Source organism: Mirounga angustirostris, unplaced genomic scaffold (genome assembly GCF_029215605.1).
Source record: "Mirounga angustirostris isolate CCGP_5_RB_7025 unplaced genomic scaffold, mMirAng1.0.hap1 SCAF_10, whole genome shotgun sequence".
NCBI classification, from domain to species: domain Eukaryota; kingdom Metazoa; phylum Chordata; class Mammalia; order Carnivora; family Phocidae; genus Mirounga; species Mirounga angustirostris.
This window is the reverse complement of record NW_026991718.1, coordinates 78418000-78431672: the sequence shown is the minus strand read 5'-3', so window position 1 is coordinate 78431672 and position 13673 is coordinate 78418000. Positions and strand designations below refer to the sequence as shown.

General features: G+C 38.3%; 1 protein-coding gene across 1 annotated transcript in view; it reads left to right on the top strand.

The window, feature by feature from the left end:
* AFF3 (ALF transcription elongation factor 3) overlaps positions 1 to 13673 on the top strand; it is a 520154-nt gene that overhangs the window by 325404 nt on the left and 181077 nt on the right. The window contains exon 6 of the mRNA XM_064572610.1: positions 261 to 341. Within this exon, the coding sequence (XP_064428680.1) occupies positions 261 to 341 (81 nt within the window). The remainder of the gene's footprint in view (positions 1 to 260; positions 342 to 13673) is intronic.

Genomic DNA, 13673 nt, shown 5'->3' with positions numbered 1-13673 from the left:
CGAAATGAAAATAGGACAGCCTTGCAGATCTTTTTACAATATAAAGGGAGCATGGGGATAGCCATGGAACCAAGAATTGGTAAAATTAGGAAAAGAAATCATGAAAGAGGATCTCACATCCTTTTTAAAAAAATCCCTTTCATTCTTTATTCATCTCTTCATTCCAATCCCTTCCCAGTGTTATTAAGGCAGGCTCAGATAGCTACTGACTTTAAATACTCCCTGTATTACAATGCTGTTTGTTTTTTCCCACCATTTAGGAGATGACCTGGCTCCCACCACTTTCTGCTATTCCAGCACCTGGCAAAGTGGAACCAAGCAAATTTCCATTTCCAAATAAGGTGAGATCTTGTAACACTCAGGAGCAGTATGCTTTACTCACACAGAGATTTTTTAGTGGATAGTGGGTTTTCCTGTGATTGTTTTTCCCTCTGTAAATATTCCTACCAGAGGCATATGGCTGATTTTCAACAATTTGCAAGCATGTATTTATTCATCAAAGGGAGAAAATTAAGCTTCCCCTTCCCTACTTTTGGCAAAATGTGATGCATATTATAATTGTCATTTTATCTAAAAAAATTTGTGAAGTTGAAATGCATCATACGATCATCTTAAATATTCGGTGTGATTTTCTTTTTTTTCCTGAAAAGCTGTTATTAAATTAATGATGTATCTTAAAATCAATGTCTTAGAACTGAGGACATGTAGTATATAATTCCTCTTCAGTATCTTTTATAAACCTTAAAATATTTTCTAGGACTTTAAAAAACAAATTTCCATTTTCTAAGGACAAGCACACACTCAAAAAATCAGCCACAATATATTTAAATTATACATGAGTCTAATAGGTTTTATTTTATGATTTTTAACCATACAACTAATATATAACTCCATATTCATAAGGATGAAATTATGCCGATAGAAGGAGCAAAATATGAAAGTGTCCAGTACCCGCATCCAAGTTTTATTTCCCTACCCAGAATTTACTTTCAAGAGTTTGGTGAATAACATTCCACTCATCTTCCCTGTGCATGATATACATATACATTCATATGTTTCATCTAAGAGTTTTTAAAAACTCTTAGATGGTATAGTTCTAAAAACATTTCTTCTAAAAGTTGATTTTTTTCAGATACCATGAATACATATTATTGCTAAATATTAACACTGCAACCTTTTAAAGTGAATTATTAAAGTAACAATTCATTATAATATCACAGTGGTAAATTTCATTCTAAGCTGATTTTTATTTCCCTTAACAAAGTGTATTTGGAGATCTTTCCAAGTAAATATATAGAGATATTCTTCATTCTTCTTAATTGCAGCAAAATATTTTGTGGTATGAATTTGTTGTAGTTTATTTAGTCAAGCTCCTTTTGATGGACACTGAGATTGGTTATGGTTCGTTATCGCAAACACTATTACAACCAGTATTATTTATAAATGCCTTTTTGTATGCCTCTTATTGAAAGTCTCTAGAGGGGCGCCTGGGTGGCTCAGATGGTTGAGTGTCTGCCTTCGGCTCAGGTCATGATCCCAGGGTCCTGGGATCGAGCCCCACATCGGGCTCCCTGCTCAGCCGGGAGTCTGCCTCTCCCTCTCCCTCTGCCTCTCCCACTGCTCATGCTCTCTCTCTCTCTCTCTGTATCTCTGTGTCTCAAATGAATAAATAAAATCTTTAAAAAAAAAAAAAAAAGAAAGTCTCTAGAATAGATACCTAGAAGAGGATAGGTACTGGAGGCATCTTTGCCAGTGTTTAACATTATCTGGCTTTATATCATTGTGTCTGTAGTGTGGGTGAAAAATTGATATCCCATTGTTTTAATTTGCATTTCTCTAATTACTTCTGAGTTTGAGCATTGACTATTTTTCCTTTACAAATCGCACATTCATATCCATTACCACTTAAAAAAAAAGATTTGTACAAACTCCTTATCTTATTCATTTGTCTGTTATATATGATGCAACTATTTTCTTGCTACCTTATTTATGTACCTTTTATGCTAGCAAAGTGTTTAATTTTTATGTCAGAGAAAAATGATTTTTCCTGCTCCAACATTCTAACAATGTTCTCTATTTTATTATCATTTTTTATAGTTTGATTTTGGGGTTTTAAAACAATTTTTTGTAGATGGTGTGACATAGGTTTCTAGCTTTATTCTTTTCAGCGGTTAGTAAATTATTGTTAACACTATCAACTGATTACCCCATGTTCCCCCCACTAGTTTGAAATACCACCTAAATCAACAATTGAATTTCTCGTAAATACATGGATTTGTTTCAGGACTGTCCAGCCTCTTTTTTTCAGTATATTTATCTAATTCTTGACCAATAACTCATTTTTAAATCAGATGTCAACAAGCTTTTTCTGTAAAGGATCAGTTTGTAAATAATTTACCTAAATGAATAAATGTGACTAGGTTCAGATAAAATTTTATTCACTGAAACAGGTAGTGACACAATATATAAAGAACTCTTACAACCCAACAATAAAAACATAACTCATTTTAAGAATGGGCAAAGGAGGGCGCCTGGGTGGCTCAGTTGTTGAGCAATGGCCTTCGGCTTGGGTCATGGTCCCAGGGTCTCTGCTCCGCGGGAGGCCTGCTTCTCCCTCTCCCACTCCCCCTTGCTTGTGTTCCCTCTCTTGCTGTGTCTCTCTCTGTCAAATAAATAAGTAAAATCTTTAAAAAAAAAAAAAAAGAATGGGCAAAGGATTTAAATAGACACTTCTCCCAAGGAGGTCTACAAATGCCTGATACGTATATGAGAAGACCCTATCACCATTGTTAATCATTAGAGTTCCAAATCAAAACCACAAGGAGATACTTCTTCACACCTACTTAAATGGCTAAAATCAAAGACAAACAATAACCAGTGTTGACAAGAATATTGAGAAATTGGAACCCTGCTATCAGTTGCTGGTAGGATCCAAAATGGTGCAGCCTCTTTGAAAGACAGTTTAACAGTTCCTCAAAAGGTTAAACATCAGGTTATCATATGACCCAGCAATTCCACTTCTAGGTATATGTACCCAAGAGAACTGAAAAGGAACGCTACCAGGTGTTACATATTTATTTACTGAACTCCTTTTGTCCCGGGAGATTTTTTTTTGGTGGACTTATATTTTCCAAGTGGGGAAAAACAGGATGTGTAGCAATAAAATATATGACATGTTAGATCATGATGTATACTGAAGAAACATAAATCAGGAGAGGAAGATAATGAATGTTGATGGTGAATGGGGATGGATGAATTTTAAGTAGAGAGCTTAAAAAAGACCCTCCTGGGGATGTGACACTTGAGCTGAAGTTAGAGAAGGAGCAACTCATGCAGACAAGTGGAGGTAGAGACTTCTGGCAGATGGAGGTGAAAGTGCGTGGACGCTGGAGGAACAGCAAGAACAGTGGAGTCAGGGCAGAGAGAACCAGGCGAGGAACAGTAAGTGACACTGTGAGGTAAATGCAGTCATATTATGTTTGGACAGTAGGACCATTCAAAGGACTTGGGTTTTACTCTAAGTGAATTGAGAAACTGTTAAAGAGTTTTGCAAATAACAAATATGTTTCATTTTACCCTTCTTATTGTGTCGATGGGAAGCTGTACATCTTTGCCATATTCGTGACATTAACAAGGATGATTCTAATCATTGAGTGTGGTTGTTATCAATAGGTATAAGAATTGCGTATTGTGTGTCCAGCTCAGATAGCTTCCTTCTATTTCTAGCTTTCTGAACATTTTCATGGATTGATTTATTTTTTCATTTTTAAAACTTAAGGTACAATTTGAAAACAGTATCCTGCAAGTTTTGAAAAACACATATGCTCCTGAGACCACCTTACTCAAGATATAGAAGCATTCCATCACCACCCAGAACTCCCCCTTGGTACTTTGTAGTCAACGCCTCCCACACACCCAACCCCTGGCAATTACTGATCGGTTTTCCAGAGTATACAGAAATACAACAAGTTTGAATTTAGTTGAAATTTATTCAGTATTTATTGAGGTGTTCATAGTTTTGTTCTTTAATCTGCTAATGTAGAAAATTACATTAATAGATTGTCTGATTTTTTTAATCACCCGTATGATTAGTTTCCTTGAGTATGGTGTATTGTTCATTTAATATACTTTTGGATTCAATATGCCAATATTTAATTTTAGAATTTTACTCCCGTGTTCATAAGTCACCTTGGTCTAGGTATCTTTTTGTGTACACTTGTTCAGTTTTGACACCAGGAATATAATAGCTTTCTGTAATGAATTCTTTAGCTTTCTACCTTTTTCTGTATTCTGGAACATTTTATATAACATGCCAATTTCCCCCTCCTTAAAGGCATGGAGTAACTCAACCATAAAACATACTGTCCATAGTTTTCTTTTAAGAGTAGATCTTTACTTGTATTTTCATTTTCTTCTATGCCTATTTGCTTTTTCAAATTTTCTACCTCCTCTTGGGTTAATTAATCTTTCTTTGTTCCTTTTTTTCCCCCCTTCAGGATTTTCAAACATATACATAATATTCTGTTTTTCTAGTAATTGCGTTTAGAATTTTAATACATTAGCCTAGTTAAACCTATTTTTATCAATACCTACAATTAACTCATATCTGTATTCTACCCCCAACAATTAGTTTTACTTTGATCTCCCTCACCATCATCTCTCAGTTTGAGATTACAGTATTTCAAACTGTTGTTATTATAACCATTTTTTAGCATTACACCTTAACAATTATTTGTTAGTTTCTTAATTGGCCATTGTTTCTTGTGTCTCAAGCCTTCCTCTTAAGATGTGCATATTGTTTTTGCTAGAGTGTATTTTCAAGCAGGTTTTTAGTCCAGACTTAACCTAAAGTCTCTGATAGTCCTTTTCTGCACTTACCTTTAATCCTTCCACGTCTCCTCTCTGTTTACTTCTTTGGTGATTTCATCTAATTATTTCATCTAATTGTTGCTTTAAATACTCTCTATGCCAAGCTTATGACTTCTAAATTTGTGTCTCTAGCCCCTTCTCCATCCCCCAAACTCCATACTTGTAGTTCTGCTTACTTCCTCAACATCTCCTCTTGGATACCTAACAAACATTTAAGCTTGCTATATCAAACACTGAGCTTTTAATCCTCCCCACAAGCCTTTTATCCCAGTGTTTCTCAGTAAGTGATTTCTCCATTTTTGCAGCTGGCTCAGGCCAAAATCCTTGGAATCATCTGTATTTGTTTTCTAAGGCACCTGTAAAAAAATACACAAAGTGGGCAGCTTAAAAGAAATTTATTCTCTCATAGTTCTGGAGGCTGGAAGTCTGAAATCAGGGTGCCAGCAGGGCCATGCTCCCTCTGACGGCTCTAGGGAAGAATCCTTTCTTGCCTCTTCCTAGCTTTTGAAGACTTTCAGTAGTCTGTCACATTCCTTGGCTTGTAGTTGCATCACTTTCATTTCTGCCTCTACATACACTTGGCTGTCTTGCCTCTCTGTGTCTCTGGGTCTATAAGGACAGCAGTCATTAAATTTAGGGCCCACCTTAATCTAGTGTGACCTCATCTTAACTTGATTTTACCTGCAAGAACCCTATATCCACATAAGGTCAAATTCACAGATTTTGAGTGGACATGAGCTTTTGGAGGACACTGTTCAACCCAGTACACCATCCTTGACTTGTCTTTCTCTCATCTCATACATCCAGCTCATCATTAAATCATGTCTACCCTACTTTCAAAATACATCCCAAATTTAAATACTTCCCCCACCATCAGAGCTACCTCCTTGGTCTACACTATCATCCCTTGCATTGATTATTGCAATAACCCCCCAACTGGTGTTCCTGTTTCCACGCTTGCTCTACCTACCACTCTATTCCAAGCCATCATCATATCTACTGTGGACTCTTACAGTTTTCCAGCCATTCATCCTAGCCTCTAATACACAGTCTCTTGTCCACACAGTAGCCTCAACAATATTTTTTCAAGTCTTGTTTTTTAATCCATTCAGCCACTCTGTGTCTTTTGATTGGAGAATGAAGTCCATTTACATTTGAGGTAATTTATTGACAGGTATGTGCTTATTGTCATTTTGTTAGTTGTTTTCTAGCTGTTTTTGTAGTTCCTTTCTGTTCTTTTCTCCTTCTCTTGCTCTCTTCCTTTGTGGTTTGATGACTTTCTTTTATGGTATGCTTATATTCCTTTCCCTTTATCTTTTCTGTATTTACTATAGGTTTTTGCTTTGCAGTTACCATGAGGCTTACATGTAACAACTTACATCTATAACAATCTATTTTAAATTGATAACAGCTTTGACCCATTCTAAAACTGAACATTTTTACTCTTTGGTTTTGGTGTCACATTTTACATCTTTTTATCTTGTGTATCCTCTAACTAATTGTAATCATGGTTATTTTTTACCACTTTTGTCTTTTAACCATCATTCTACCTTTATAATAATTAATCCACTACCTTTACTAAAGATTTACTTTTCCAGTGAGATTTACTTTCACATGTTTTCTTGTTACTAATTAGGCCACTTCTTTTCAGCTTCATGTGGTCCCTTCATCATTATGTGATGAACTCCTTTAGCTTTTGCTTGTCTGGAAAACTCTTGATCTCCTTCAGTTCTTAATGATAATTTTGCTGGGTAGAGTATTCTTGGTTGGAAGATTTTTCTTTCAGCACTTTGCATATATCCTGCCACTCCCTTCTAACCTGTAAAGTTTGTGCTGAAACTCTTATGGTGGTTCCCTTGTACTTAACAAGTTGTTTTTCTCTTGCTGCCTTTTTTTTTTTTAAGATTTTATTTATTTATTTGAGAGAGAGAGCATGGGGGGAGAGGGTCAGAGGGAGAAGCAGACTCCCTGCTGAGCAGGGAGCCTGACACAGGATTCGATCCTGGGACTCCAGGATCATGATGTGAGCCAAAGGCAGTCACTTAACCAACTGAGCCAGCCAGGTGCCCCTCTTTTGCTGCTTTTAATATTCCTTTTTCTTTAACTTTTGAAATTTTATTCATAATGTGTCTTGGTGTGGGACTCTTTGGATTCATCTTTTCTGGAATTCTCTGGGATTCCTGGATCTGGATTCCCATTTCCTCCCCCAAGGTAGGGAAATTTTTAGTCATTATTTCTTCTAATAAAATTTCTGTCCCTTTCTCTTTCTCTTTTCCTCTTGGGAGTCCTATAATGCAAATGTTAGTCTTTTGTCCCATATAGCTATTAAGCTGTCTTCACTTATTTCATTCTTTTTTTCTTTATCTTGCTCTGATTGGTGAGTTCCACTGCCTTGTCTTTGATTAGACTGATCCTTTCCTCTGCTTCATTTATTCTGTTCAGTCATTGCATTCTTCACCTCTGTGTCTTCTGTTTGGTACTTTCTTATATTTTACATCTCTTTGTGGAAGTTCTCACTATGTTCATCTATTCTTCTCACCCATTCAAGTAAGCATTTTTATGACCATTACTTTGAACTCTTTATCGGGTAATTACTTATCTCTGTTTCATTAAGGTTTTTTTTTTTTTCCTGAGTTTTGCTTTCATTTGGAACATATTCCTCTGTCTTTTCATTTTGCTTGAGTCTCTGTATTGGTTTCTATATAGTAGATAAAATAACCACCCCATCCAGTCTTGAAGAAGTGGCCTCGTGTAGGAGATGAACCTTTTTATCCAGCCCTTTCCCAGCTCTTGGTCATCTCTCAAACCTGTGTGCTTGTCCAAGCAACCTACTATATTTTTAACAGCTCCCAGTAGTTCAGGATGTGCCAAGACATGTCAGTGTCCCAAAGGGAAGGATCTCAGCACCTAGATTCAGGCTGACTAGAAACCGGACCCACAGGCAACAGCTTTTAAAAGTATGCAAATATATAAAGTCCTGAGGGGCCACAGGCATAAGCACTGCTGACCACCAGAGCCAGGTGATCTGGAAATGTTCCCTGGACAGCAGTTGCAAAAATTTGGGCTCCAAAGGGCTGTATAAGCTCCTTTCTGGGAGATACCAGCAAGCCTAGTGTGAGGCAGAGGGAGAATGCAAAGATGGTGTCCATAGCCTATGTTCCTTGAGAGCAGCTCTGTAGGCCACTAAAGTATGTACCAGTCCCAAAGCCTGCCTCTCATTCTAAAGCTCCAGGACAAGCAAAGTGACCTCCTTCAAAGACTGGAGGGAAGACGGTGTGCCTCAGTCTACTGTCTGTACAGTGCCCTGGACATGGTAGCCTACCAAGAACCATCCCTCTAATTGCCACAGTCCTGTAAGACCCAGGAACACAAGCCCTTCAGGCCACCAGAACCAGGTGATCAAGGGGCATCCTCTGGGCATCTGCCACAAACACCAGGCACCAGATCCACATAAACCTCCCCTTCAGGAAACATGGCATTCTGAAGCAGAGCTGGGGTGCAAAGATAGCACCCACCCTCTGGGATAGATTACAGTCAGCTCCTAAATGCATGTTTAATTAGTAGCCGGCCCCTCAGGCCACAGCCATGATGATCAGCTACTAGGCGTCCTTCACAGAAAGACTGGGCTCCTGGGTCTATTGCTTCTTGCAGTGACCTGGGGATAGTAGCAGTTTAAGAACTCTTCTCCATTGTTTACAGTCTTGTGGGACCCACAGGTGGAAGCCCCACTGGTCACCCCAGCCAGGTGATGTGGAAGTGTCCCCTGACAGCAGAAGTCAGGGCATCAGACCGGTGTAAGCTCCTTTGTGGGTGACACCTGTTATTACAGTCCCCTGTGACCAGGATCACAAGCTCTCTGACCTCCAGATTCAGGACACTAAGAGGCATAATCTAGGCAGCAGCCACAGAAATCAGGGCATCAGACACATATCAGAGCTCCCTTCTGGGATATACTGGTGCTCGGGAACATGGCAAAGGGAGAGCAAGAAAATGGCACCCACCAGCAGACCCTTGAGAGTGTTCCAGCAGGCTCCTAGTTGTGTGTGTTAAAAGGTGCCTGCCTCGGGGCACCTGGGTGGCTCAGTTGGTTAAGCGACTGCCTTCGGCTCAGGTCATAATCCTGGGGTCCTGGGATCGGGCCGGAAGCCTGCTTCTCCTTCTCCCACTCCCCCTCCTTGTGTTCCTCCTCACGCTGTCTCTCTCTCTCTCTCTGTCAATTAAATAAATAAATAAAATCTTAAAAAAAAAAAAGGTGCCTGCCTCTCAGGCCAAGATTTTAATATAAGTAGGTGTGCCTCCTGCAGGAGTCGGGGCGTAATCTGAGCAGGGCCCTGGCCTGGGTGACTTGGAGCACATGAGCCCCTTAAGAGGCATTTCTCACTGCTGTGTTGTGGGTCTTGGAGTTCGAGCCCCATTGGTTTTCAAAATTGGATGTTTGGGGAGCTTATCTCTCAAGTGCAGCCCAAAAAAGTTGGAGTGCTCAATGTGGAGTTTGAACCCTTTGCTCCTCAAGGAGAAGCTCGGAGTTCCCTCCCAGTTGTGGGTTTTTGGGGAGATTGTGTCACAGTTTCTCCTACCTGCTTTAATGTAGTTTTCTTCTCATTTGCTGGATGTGTCATCATCAGTCAGCCAAGCCAGCCTTTAGGTTTCTTTAAGGGTAAGTATGTAGCTGTGGGGACTCAGTGTATCTGTGAGGGGAGGTGAGTTCAAGATCTTCCTATGTCACCGTCTTTAACCAGAACCTGCATGTCACTCTTGTATTAGAACTTCCAGTGGCATATTGCCACACAAAATACAATGCAGAATCCTTATAATTTTTGTATATAATCTGGCCAAAATAATGGCTTCACCCAAAACATAAGCAAATATGTATTTTTATTATATAAACATATCCATGGTGTAAGTACAATTTCTGATGTAATTGAGCACACATCCCAAGGCCCATTTGGTTGTGACTTTTCCAAAAGGATTGTATAAATTTGTTTTGTTGAATGTATATAAAGTTTAAGTAATAACTTATCTCTACAGTAAATTTGAGACCTTACCTCATTAGTACAAAAAATATATTTTTCAAGGCAGAAATGAAGTTATAAGAATCTATCTTCCATCCAAAAAGATACATTATCAAATATCAGATAGGGCACAGAATTTCAAATTTAAATTAAAAACTGTATGTTATTTAGGATTTTTATAGGATTTGTGTGGAGTTATGTTGCCCCTAGATCTTTTGGCCTTGCCTAAGAAAGAAAAAGTCATTTTACAAGATGTAAGAACATTGCATGATTTTAATAATGCTTTTCTTTCAAAAACCTTGGAAGTACTATTAATTTATCTGGTATGGAAGAAATAAGACTGGATTAGTGTGCTATTTCTGCTATAGCAAATTACCACAAACTTAGTGACTTAAGACAACACAAATGTATTTTCTTACAACTTTGGAAGTCAGAAGTCTGAACTAAAATCAAGGTGTTGGTGGGCTGCGTTCCTCCCAAATACTCTAGGGAATAATTTTTCTTGTCGCTCTCAGCTTTTACAAGCTGCCCTTGTTACTTAGGTCATGGCTCTCATCATCCTGACCTCAGACTTCCTTGTCACATCTCCTTCTCTGACTCTCCCCTCCCACCCTTTATAAGGGCCTTTGTGATTATATTGAGCCTACCTGGATAATCCAGGAAAATCTCCCATCTCAAAATTATTAATCACATCTGCAAATCTCTTTTGCCATGAGCAGCAGTATATTCACAGGGTCCAGGAATTAAGATACAGACATCTTTGGGGGAGCCCTAATCTGCCCACGGCAAAGACTGTTGCTAATTTTCACACACAGTGCATCTTTTTTAACCTGTATCTCAACTGACAATTGGGAGCTTGCTGTTCATTCATTACATTATTAATATTTGAGATTATCACTATTGCTAGAGTATAGGAGTTAGAATTATTTATGGAATTTGAGGGGCAAAATCTCTAAAATGACTAATAAATAACAAAATTAAGCCCTCATTAAGATTGAAGGGACACTTGCAACAACGTGGATGGAACTAGAGGGTATTATGCTAAGCGAAATAAGTCAATCAGAGAAAGACAAGTATCATATGATCCCACTGATACGAGGAATTTGAGAAACAAGACAGAGGAGCATAGGGGAAGGGAGGAAAAGATAAAACAAGATGAAACCAGAGAGGGAGACAAACCATAAGAGACTCTTAGTCTCAGGAAACAAACAGGGTTGATAGAGTGGTGGGGGGTGAGAGGGATGGGGTGGCTGGGTGATAGACACTGGGGAGGGTATGTGCTATGGTGAACACTGAATTGTGTAAGACTGATGAATCACAGACCTGTACCTCTGAAACAAATAATACATTATATGTTTAAAAAAAAAAAAAAGAAGAAGGTAGCAGGAGGGGAAGAATGAAGGGGGGGAAATCTGAGGGGGAGATGAACCATGAGAGACTATGGACTCTGAGAAACGAACTGAGGGTTTTAGAGGGGAGGGGGGTGGGAGGGTGGGTTAGCACAGTAATGGGTATTAAGGAGGGCACGTATTACATGGGGCACTGGGTGTTATAGGCAAACAATGAATCATGGAACACTACATCAAAAACTAATTATGTAATGTATGATGACTAACATAACATAATAAAATAAAATTTAAAAAAAAAAGATTGAAGGGGCAATTTAACCTCACAAGGAAAGTCCTTTTAACTGGGCATTCTGAGTTACCAGTACCACTAAATTAATTAGCTAAATACTTCCGAGAATTTCCCCAATTTGTCTCAGTGTTAAAGGACATAATGTATAGTAAAGTTCATTGATAATGAACTTTGATATTTTTTCTCTTCTCGGAAATCTTAATTTGGAGTCACAATTCCCTAGGCAAAAACTACCAGACATGTCCATCTCAGTCTTTAAATCTCAAAAATAATTGAATTTGGTTAAAAAAAAAAAAAAGACTGTGTGCCATTATCAGGTAATTCAACCAAGAAAAAAAAAATTGAATTTGATTTGCCCTTTTCTCTTCATTTCTGTAGCAATCTCATAAATTTTGAAATGCAAATAAAGGACTCAAAGTTGTAGAACCTTTTCCATCCTCAGAAGGCATATGAGCAAACCTAGTGACATTTCACAAACATTTCATGTGGCAATGGATGCTGGCTCTGGTGGGATCAAACCTGGTCTGGAACTATTTTTCCTGATCAGTGTTTAAAACATTATACAGAAGAATTCTAGCATCATTTTAGAAATGATAATCCTATTGGCTTTTTGTACACTAGAAGGAGAAGAAAAGCAGCAAGTGTGAAGGAAAATACTTTAAAGTTAGAAAGCTTGTTTTCTGTCTCCCTCTTGGGGTTCCTAGCATGCTTTAAGTTGTACCACAAAGTGTTTGGACTAAAACTCCATGTTTTAGCATTCCCTTGAAACAAACATTTAAATTAATTATAAATTACCTTATTTCAACTCTTCTGAGCTTTATAGAAAAGAATGAGGAGAAAGTGATGGTTGGGGGTGAAGAGAGACCCCAAATCAGATGGTTCCTTTTTCTATAGTAACTAGCTTAATGCGTGGGTCTGAAAATAAGAGAAGATATATTTCGGTTTCGGGTTTTTTTTTTAATTTTTTTTAACATATTAACATGTTTCAGGGGTACAGGTCTGTGATTCATCAGTCTTACACAATTCACAGCGCTCACCATAGCACATACCCTCCCCAATGTTCATCACCCAGCCACCCCATCCCTCCCACCCCCGATATATTTCCATTTCTTGCCTTTTATAATTCTAACACTAGATTGATAGGCAAGCAAGGAGAGATCTGAGTGGAACAGTCCTCAGATGGTTCCAAAGAGCCATTTTTAAGTAATACCCTCAGAGTATAAGGATCGTCCTTAAGCTACATGGGTTAAGAACTACTGTATTTTACTGATCTAAGGTAGATTTTTTTTTTCATCTTACACTCCCTAAAATCAGGATTTGTTTTAGAGTTGATGGGATCTTACAATTAATTGGCAGTACTTTTCTTTCATAGTAGTACAGGAGGGAAGGTAGCCTCAGACAGTTTCGATGGCAGGCTACACATGAAATACAGTCTTTCTTATAGTGCTTCATTGATGGGCTTTCTCAGATACCAGTGCACTTGGTTATTTCTGTCTTTAGCCAAATGATGTGTACAAACTTTACTTCCCAGTTAAACACCACATTTAGAGAAGGTTTAGGATTCCCGTGTACCAAACAATAGGTGTTGGGAATTCAGGACTTGGAGGTGGAGAAGAATGAATTCCCATCTGTAGATATTCTTGTAAGTAACCAGAAGTGGCTGTCCCCTTTGTGCACATGTCAGAATGACACACACTTGATGAATGACACTGGCGAACCAGAAGCAGTCGATTAACCTTAGCAGTGTCCTGTCACGGGATGACAGGCAACTTTTTTTTATACTTTATTGCTGTTCTGAACCTTCTTTAATGAATAGATATTACTGTTGTTTGTTTCTTCAAATAGTAAATGCTCCTTAACAAGATAGAGCCATCCTTGGGTCTAGACAGTAATAATAGTAGCATTCTTTTTGTGATTTTTATCCAGTTGTATACTTTAAATATGTGCGATTTGTATCATGTAATTTGTACCTTAATAAAGCTGGCTTTGTCTTTTTTTGTTAAAGAGTCCTAGTTGAAAAGATAATTTCTGTAGTGGCAGTGGGTGCAGTGAAAACATAAAGCAGATGCATCCTTCTGAGATTCAGGAAGGTTTCAAAGAGCAGGTAACCCTTGAGCTTTTTTGTTCTGAGCCTTGAAGAAAGAATGAAGTTTG